Genomic DNA, 9,624 nt, shown 5'->3' with positions numbered 1-9,624 from the left:
AGACTGAGACCTCTGAAATCTCAAGTCAGCATAAGTGTCTCTTCTTTTCTCATAAGTTGTCTGTACCAGACATTTTGTCACCGTTACGAAGAGGGGACTAATTTTTTGCTCATGGTCAATTTATTCATTTAGTACAGACACATTTATTGAAAAACAGCCACAAGCAGGATTCCCAGTCCTCAACATGCTCAGAACTGGCAATATTTGGAGTGTTTTAGATATGTGTGTGACTGCTGGTGATGGAGTTCCTGGAAATTTTAGAAGACAATGAAAATACAGTGTATCTCAAATGGTCTCTTGCACTGAGTTTAGGAATGGGCCACTGAATGGATCTGGGGGTGAGAGGGAAGTCTTTCTGTCATGATTGAGCTGAGTTTTAACATCTAAATTATGGTATTGAGCAAATGAGCCAGAGAAAGGAAAGGGCAGAGACAGTTTGACACTGTCTAAGAACTGTGATTTTTAGCTATTGCAGCTCCAGGAACACCAGGAGTAGACTTAGAAGTGGCCAGGAGTGCAGGACAGGAAAAGCCTGATAGCTAATGTTACAGAGCGTGGCCTTCTTGGTGTCACAATCAATGGGAATCCAGAAAGAACTAAAATCAAGCAAAACTCAAAGAGAGATTAGTGTTGAAATGAAAACCACAAATTCTTTTAGACAAAATTCTAACAAACATGGATGCTTTTTGGAGTAGTGATTTGATTTCTAGGAAAGTCTATTATGGGTCAAGAATTCATGAGATTATTTATACCTATAACCAGGGGATTCATCTAAGGTCTATTAGGGAAGTTTTAAAAAAAACTGAATTTTAGTACACTTATATGATAATCAGTATTAGATATTTTAGAATACAAAATAATTTGTAGCTGATGAAATTACTCATAATAAATATTCAAAAAGAAAATGTTAGAAACAAAGCAGTATAATTGTAATATATTTCTTCAGATATATTTGTAAAAACACACTTAAAACTTAAAATGTTTAAGTGGGAGTAGCTTTCAACACTGGGATTATAGGTGTTATTTTTTTCTTTTAACTTACTTACATTTTGTAAATTTAAATACTAAATAATAATACTTTTCCAATAAGAAAATACATTTACATCTCAGCACTCGGGAGGTAGAAGCTGGAAGATCAGAAGTTCAAGGCCATGTATGCCTAGCTAGTGAGTTTGAAGCTAGCCTGGGATATTTAAGACCCTGCCTCACACAAATGAATGAAAACCAATCAACCAAATGAAAAGTACTCAACCTGAGAGCGGTTAGTAGTTTGGGGCGAGGCACAGATATAGAAATGCTCCCTTCTGGATTTGTCTTCTTTTGTTGTATTCTTCAGATGTTCTGTGTTGTCCTCCTTACATCGGGCCCTGTGACCTCAGACACCGAGGAACAGGAGCTGAAAGCGTGGTCTTTGGGACTGTTCAGCACTGGATTTGCAGTAACTGCATTTGAGTCCTGCTTGTGGGAGCCCTGGATGGCAGTTACCCTTTGCTGTCGGCCTCGGCACCCTTAAAGAAGGTAAAATCCTCCCCAAATTCCAAAACCCTTCCCTGTGGACCCTCCCCAAATGATCCTATGCAGTCAGTAACTGTGGCCCCCGAGCCTCTTGTTCTGAGGCTACTGAAGCACCTCAAATCTCAACCAAGGCCCTCCTAACTTCCTCAGATACAAGCTGCTCAGACTTTCCATTGTATCCTCTGGGTTTTATTCTTATTCTTTTTCTTTTCTTTTCAGGTTATGACATACTTACATCACTTCCTCTTTCCATTTTCCCCTCCTGTATACCCACACCTTTCTGATCATTTCCAAATTATTTCATAGCTTTTTTCATTAGTTGCTGTTACATGCATACACGTACACACACACACACACACACACACACACACACACACACACACACACACACATACACACATTCCTGGATATAACCTGCTCAGTCTATGCCATGCTACTCATATGTATTTTTTTTAAGTCATCTTCAACTAGCCTGCTTTCTAACCTCATGCAGGTACCTTCCTTTGGACCATGTTTTCCTATAGTCTGACTTGCTACTATTTCCACACTAAGATCAAGTCAGTCAAGACCGCAGCATGGAGTGAGGAAGGGCTCAGGTACTTCCACCCATCCCCTCAACCTTGGACAGCTGACAATTTCTAAGGGAGGAAGAGTCAGTTTCCCCTACTGATAGATGACCACAAGGATTTTCTTAGTAGCTCTGATGACAATTTTTTTGAAAAAAGATCTAAACCTTTGATAAATTTCAAAGAAGTGTAATGGGTGTGTTATTACCTAATTCTAATAAACTGTGGAACACACTTACATCTTTGAATTTATTTACCTATACACTTTGCATGTTCTATCTCTGAACACTGTGAAGTTTCATTTGTTTTCCCTGGGTATAACCCACAGGAGCACAGACTCTCCTGCCTTGACAAACAGTGGAATCCCGTATTCTGGGAGATGTGGAAATTGTGTCGACTGACCCCGCCCCACTGACCCCGCCCCACTGACCCGCCCCACTGACCCCGCCCCACTGAGGTTTCTTAGGCATCTGGGTACTCTCCTTCATTCACAGAACATATTTTCCATGAACATATTTTTTTTCAAATGCAGAATAAGATTAAATTCTGGCTAGGCATTGGAGGCACACACCTTTAATTCTTAGGAGGCAGAGACAGGTGTGAGTTAAAGACCAGCGTGATCCGCAAACAAAAAATTAAAACAACAACAACGACAATGACAACACACCCCCAAAAATATTAAATTCTGTTTAAAAAGGAGTGGAGTTTGGCCAAACTTATGGGGTTTTGTGTACATGGTTAAGTTTATTGCTACCAGGGAACGTTAGGGGTAGCTATTTAGTAATTAATAATAGCAAAACAATTTAAACACTTTATGTTCTCCAAAGGTGTGAAGGAAAAAAGGGTACTGGAAACTTAGTGAGCTTCCCTTCGGGTTAGGACTTGGGTACAAACCCTCGATCTACCAATCAAATGTAGCATTGACCTTGGATTGGACAGTATAGAGAGGGGAAGGAGTGGGGAGTGTACTGAAATTATTTTGGTAGGTGTGGCCATTTTCTGTGTCTGAAGGGCTGTGTTTGGGGTGCAAACTGATGTTGACTGTCCAATGGCAGCCTTGCTGGTGGCTCCCTAGCCCGGTTCTATCATGACACAAGTTACCCATTTGCTGTCACAGGCAGATTTACATATTGGGTTCTGCTGCGTTCCTTGCAGTTCCAGAGAGACTGCATTCTCCACAAGTCTCCTTCTGCAGAACCTACCTTGGGAAGTTCCCACTGGTTCTTTCCTCCAAACACACTATGTATAAATCTGTTTCCATACCTTCCTGTGCCTGTTTTTGTTTTCTTGGGAATTATATGCTTTTTAATGTAGTTTTATCAGAAATATTACTTGTTTAAAAAAATCAATAAAAGTGGCCGATAAAAAGAGCTTGTCACACAAGCTCTATGGTCTGTGTGTGGTCCGTAGAACTCACCTAAGAGGAGAAACAGAAGCGACTACAGGGAACTGTCATCTGACCTCTACATTTGCACCTTGCGGTCTATGCTTCCCCTAATAATAATAAATCAAGTAGAGGACACTAAAGAATTATTATGATAGACACCTTCCTTACACAAGAGTATTCAGTCATTATGACATAGTGACTTGGGAGAAAGATCATTTCATTTGATAAAGTGCTTTTCATGCAAGCATGGAGACATGAACTGCCCCCCCCCAATCAAATGGTAGGATGTGCTTATAACTACAGTGGTGGTGAGGGAGGTGATCCCTGAGGTTCACTGGCCAAGTGCCCTAGTTGAATCAGTGAACCTCAGGCCAATGAGAAATACTGTCTCAAAAGCCAAGGATGGATGCTGTCTGAGAACATCTATGATATCTAACGTTGTCTCTAACCCCTACACACATAGTCACACACATGAGCACAAACAGAATGTGTGTGTGTCTCTGTGTGTCTCTGTGTGAGTGTGTGTCTATGTGTAATAACTTCCTGTATCCCATCACTAAACTTTAGTACCTCACCATTCATTTTTCATCCCTTTTCCGTTGCTCTTCATAATTAGAAAGGGAAGAAACAGTATAAAATATCCTACTTAGAACTAATTTGTATGTTTCTCTGAGATATATTTTTAAAAATGCAGTGTGTGTGTGTGTGTGTGTGTGTGTCAGTGGTAGAATATTGCCTATTATAAAGCCCTGGGTTCCATCCCCAGCAAAGGCAAACAAATCAGTAACAAAAATACTGCTACTTGATAATTATTTCTTTAACATTATTCAGTTTGGGCCTATGAATTTGTTTTAGTGAAGGCTAAAATACATTGACACAGTATATTTAGGGGATATACCTCTGTTTTCTCTATATTCTAAAAATTGAAGTCTAAGACACATCGCCTAACATGTCTCTTAGATCTCTAAAAACTGATGACTTCCCCTTTGTTGTATGGTATTTGTTTATTAAGACTGTAGAAATATTGGGTCTGGGGAGATGGCTCAGGGGTTAAGTGCTCTGGCTGCTCTTCCAGAGGACCTGAATTCAATTCTCAGCACATATACAGCAGCTCACATATGTTTGTAAATCCAGTTTCAGAGGTTCTCATACCCTCTTCTGGTGTCCTGGACACTGTATTACATGGTGCACTGATATACATGTGGGGAAACATAACCAGATACATTCTAAACATATGTTGTAATTGCATCTTATAGGATTTCCCAGTCTCTTGGTTTTCTGCCTGCATCCTTGTGGTGACAGTAACACATTTTCCTCACTTATTTACCCCTCTGTAATTGGTGAGGAGACATTGGAACTTGCTTCTCATTTAGCTTTTGTGCACCTTGAATTTTTCATGTTTTTCTTTCAAGAAAGATGAGTCATAACTGCTCTAAGAACACTTTATTACTGTTTCAACCCTCGGTGGATGTTGTTTTCTTAGATACTCAGAGCATTAAATTATGTCCCTTTGTATTTCTAAAAAGGCAATGGCCATTTCCTTAGTGCATGGACTACGTATGCTCCTGTGATCTTTTCCTCATTCCCTCCTAGTACACAGTGTGTCTGGCACTGAGTAGGTACTTTGTGAACAGCTGATGAGTTAGCTGAATGTGGAAGCACAACCTCATTGGGTCACAGGCCTTGACTCAGCTTCGGGACTGTGAGTCTCACAAGAGCAAGAACTAAATGCGATCCACTTTTGTAGCCGAAACACCCAATGTTGTGCCCTAATCACTTCTATGGTGTGGTCAGTGTATACCTTGGAACCTGGAGGACCCTTGATTATCCAGCCATGCAATGTCTTTGAGAGTTGCAGAAAGAAATTCATGTGATGAGCATATGTATAGCATTATATAAGTACAGGTAATATTAAGGACAGTAATTATAAGTTTAAATTATTGCTTTGTATATCTGATAGGCACGGCCCTCATTTAAATGTATAGTGCTACTGACTTAGCACCATCAGCTTCCCGGGTTAACTCATTGATGAAGACTATTTAGCTTGTTCATCAAGTGAACAGCATTTTGTTATGTGGGCTAGTAGTGTGGTAGTCTATAGAAAACTGTTCACTTAAAGGCAAAGAGAATTTGTATAATGATGACTTACACCAAGCTCTATTGTGCTACTTGGGTCAAGTAAACACTTCTAATGAAAAGGAAAAGTTTTTTGTTCTTCTGTCTGGAAAGTCTAAAGATGCCTGACTTCAGACAGCTTGGAGCATGGAGTGGAAAAGGTTTTGTTCCCTGTTCTGCTTCTGTCTCTTCTGCCTGTTTCTGCTTCCTCTCCTCCATCTTTTAGCCTCCCTGTGCAACCATGGGCCAGTATGTCTAGATTTTTTTCTTCTCTTCCATCTTGTGCTTCCAAAATCAGAACTATCTGAGCAGAAAATGTCCAAGGAAAAAGAGCTGTTAGGGTCTGATGTCAATCCCTAAAGGAATTGCTATGCCTAATACATGCTATATGGGGCAGAGCCACTGGTAAACTGCTTAGGACCCAGGAAATCACCTCACATCCATGCATACATAAACCCTAATTCAACTAAAAATGCTGCTAAAAAACAAAACAAAACAAAAACCGAACAACAGTAAAACCCCCATAGACTTGAAAGTAGAAGGGAGCTGTGTTGGGAAGAAGATTGATTCTGGGGAGGGGGTATAAGACAGGGAAAGGGGGTTTTATTCTAATCAACGTATATTATATATATAGGAAATTGTCAATAACTCAGCAATTATTGTAAATGCTGGGATTCTATAGTGGTCAGACAAAGTCACACACAGGGTGGCAGATGGCACTGTATCTGATGATTCTGTGAAGGTTTTCTGAACAGAGCAGAATGAGCACAAAGAAAAGAAGTAAGAGGGGAGATCGCTGTGTGTGTCATCTAAGGAAAACTCCAGCTCAGGGCTGTACCCCAGAGAGCTCTCTGATACTGTACTTCAGGGAAGTCTTGAATTTTCTCACTTTTACTTTTGCTTTACAGATGATCTTTTAGGTCTGGAATATCATTCACTGTCCCATGGAAGGAGTGACATTACAGGTTTTTTTTTTTTTTTTTTTTTTAAGACCTTGTCTCTCTAGCTTAGGCTTAGGTCTTAGACTCCCAGTATAGCCAAGGATGACTTTGAACTTCTTACCATCCTGACTCCACCTCTCCCAAGTGCTGTGCTTATGAGATTATACCATCAAACTGGATCATAATGGCTTCTACAGTGTTGACGATTGAACCAAGGACCTCATATACCATAGACAAAGGCTCTACCAACTACATTATTATATCCCAGGCCTCATTTACTCCAATCCTGATACAAGTCTTTGACAGACTTCCAAGGTCCAACAGGCCACAATTAGGCAAAATGTACTTCTATTTTTGTGTTCTAAGGAGGTAGGTACATAGCTTTCTTCAGAAAAAAACAAGAACAAACTCCTAGTGGGCCAAGAGATTCAGGCAATGAGAAGGCTCAGTGTTTCTCAATGGGGGTGACACTAGGCCAGAAAGCTTGCTGTTAGGCACAGTGTTTAGCATCTGTGGTTCACACCTCATCAAATCCTGGAAGTGTTTCAGACCTATCAGTGTCTGCTCCCCCATTCCAGCACTGATTGTGGAGGACCAGGATAAGATGAGGAGTTTCAACACATGCTGGGATTCCTTCCTCCTTTCCACAATATCACCTCGGAATCTAGTTTCTAGTAGTTAATATATCAGTCAACATTTTGAAGCCTTTAAGGGTTATTTCAGTGGCCCTGCTGTGCTCCTGTTATAGTGAAGAACCAAAGAAGTATTTTTAAGAACAACATTCAGCTACACAATTTTGGTTATTGCTACCTCAGTGCAGTATACATTTCTCCCAAATTCTCAGTATTCAACCACTCACTTCTAGCTGTCCTCTTTCTGATATAAGATGAAAAAAGAAAAAGCAAGGTGTAGAAGAGGGTAACTCCAAGGAGATGCCCACCCGCCAGTGTAGACTTCTTGGGATAATCATTTAGTTTATTACTCCCGAAAGTGAAAATACACAGAAGAGGTGTAAGTGTGCAAATAATGTCACCGGGGCAGCTGCAAGAAAGCCAAAAATTAATAATCATTGAGTAGCTTTTAGGACACTTCATGTATGTAACATGTGTGTCTGCATATGTGTATGTATGTGGGCACCTTCATTTCACTTGTCAGAAGACAGCTTCCAATAGTTACTAGTTCCCTACTTCCATCATGTGGGTCATAAGGATCAATTACAGGTTGCCATGTTTGGGAATAAGTACATTTATTGGCTGACCATTGTGCCTGCCCCCAGCATATACAAGTTGCAAGTAATTTTCTTCTTACTTTTGACCTTGCAACACCATCTCAAACAGGTTTCCTAATCTCTCCTTTCATAGATGAGGAAATTAAGGCTTCTAGGAATCAAACAGACATGCCTAAGATTGCACAGAATTTCTTAGAAGAACTAGGGATTTCTACCATCTTAAAATGCCACCCTTAACATCAGTGCCTCCAAGCACTCGTCGTTGTTTTATACAAAATGAAGAGTCCTGCTGGAACTAACCGGAAGGCAGGTCTGGAAGTACAAATGAACCAAATGCAGTCATTTAATATATCACCTAGCCGAGTGCCTTGAGGCTGCACAGGCTTGCAATGTTAGGACAATCTTATTTGAACTCGCAGCCAACTGAAAAATTGAAAGCAGACGGTGGTAAAGCTGTTTGGTAACTTGGTGCCTTTTAAAATTAACTGAATCTTTCAAGTGCTGCTTTAGATTAGAGGTGACTAATAAAAGGAAAGGAGCCTTTCAACTGATGAGGAGTATTGTGAGAGCCCAGACTGAGTCCCAGAAAAGCAACGCGCAAGAACAACTCTTCCAATAACGCTTTCATTATAAAAGGGAAGTTTCCAACACTCTGTTCCAATCGAGGGCAAAACGATATGTCGCTGCAGCCCAGAAGAGCTCGGGGGCGAATAGAAAGCCCTTTTATTTTTAAATTGGGCTTTAACTCTGACCGAAACTTTCTAGCGTCCAAACCCCTTAGTGTTTTATTTTTCAAATGAACGCTCGGCGTTTCCTCACAGATGTCTAAACCAGGAGGAACAGTAGAAGCCCAGGTTGAGTTCGTTCTTATTAATATTAAACAGCCAAGTCTGTATCCTTGAGGCAAACGGGAGAGACACGGAGAGGAGCTGCTGACATTGACAAGGAATCCAAACAGGACTTGCACTATCGGTGTACACCACGTTGCTGCTCCCCAGCCTGGCCTTCTGGGAATTGTAGTTTTACGGAAGCTGATATCTTGGAGATCTGGTATACTCGGACCAGGATGAACTACAAATCCCAGGGCTCACCGGGCACAGCCCCTCCCGCCCTGGTGTGAGAGTAAACTCACCGCGCCGGGGAGGGCGGCCGGCTAGCGGGCTGAGTGGGGCACTGAGCGGGGCGCGCGGCTTGGGGTACCCGAGCCCCCCCATCTTTGTCAGGTGCCCGGGTTCTGGTCTAAGTCCTGAGCAGTGGAAGGCGGACAAGCCGGAGTCATGCAGTCCGAATCGGGAATCGTGGCGGATTTCGAAGTCGGGGAGGAGTTTCACGAAGAACCCAAAACCTATTACGAACTCAAAAGTCAACCTCTGAAGAGCAGGTGAGTGGTGACAGCTGGAGGGAGGCGCGGCAGGAGGTCCATGAGCCAAGCGCCTGCTACCCTGGGAGGTGAACAGCCAGCTTGGATAGCTCTGGGACAAGGACCCCGTGCCCTTGCCTTGGGGTACAGGGCGACGTGGCCCCTGGCATTTAGGGTCCCACTCACAGATGACTTTTTCACATCTCAGGTTATCTGACAGTGGAGCTATGGGGACACCGCGAGTCTCTTGGGGTGGCTTTTCCAGGCTTGGGGACCCTCGGCTGCAGATGCCAGCTGCTGAGCTGGATGGGGGCTGGGGCCGTACCCTGCGTGAGATGGGGTAGGAGGAGCACTGGACAGGGACGGTGATCTGGTGCTACCAGGAGGAATTTTTTATGAAGATCCTAGCAGGCTGAGGGGTTCAGAGAGGGAGAGCTTGGGAGACAGGGAGATCTGATGCTCCTGGGCAGTAACGAACTGGCTTGTAGTCCAGCCCCTCTGGGAGATAACTG

At 42.3% G+C, this 9,624-nt stretch overlaps 1 protein-coding gene across 8 annotated transcripts in view; it reads left to right on the top strand.

The window, feature by feature from the left end:
• Nucleotides 1–8,905: 8,905 nt before the first annotated feature.
• MITF (melanocyte inducing transcription factor) overlaps nt 8,906–9,624 on the top strand; it is a 200,823-nt gene continuing 200,104 nt past the window's right edge. For 7 of the 8 annotated variants that reach the window (XM_080913646.1, XM_080913642.1, XM_080913640.1 and 4 more), the window contains exon 1: nt 8,906–9,133. In XM_080913646.1, coding sequence (XP_080769772.1) covers nt 9,030–9,133 — 104 coding nt within the window. In that variant the 5' untranslated portion in view covers nt 8,906–9,029. The remainder of the gene's footprint in view (nt 9,134–9,624) is intronic. The other variant, XM_080913643.1, reaches the window with a different exon arrangement.

The sequence above is a fragment of the Micromys minutus genome (assembly GCF_963924665.1).
Source record: "Micromys minutus genome assembly, chromosome: 3".
Classification (NCBI taxonomy): Eukaryota; Metazoa; Chordata; class Mammalia; order Rodentia; family Muridae; genus Micromys; species Micromys minutus.
This window is presented reverse-complemented; position numbering and strand designations above follow the sequence as displayed.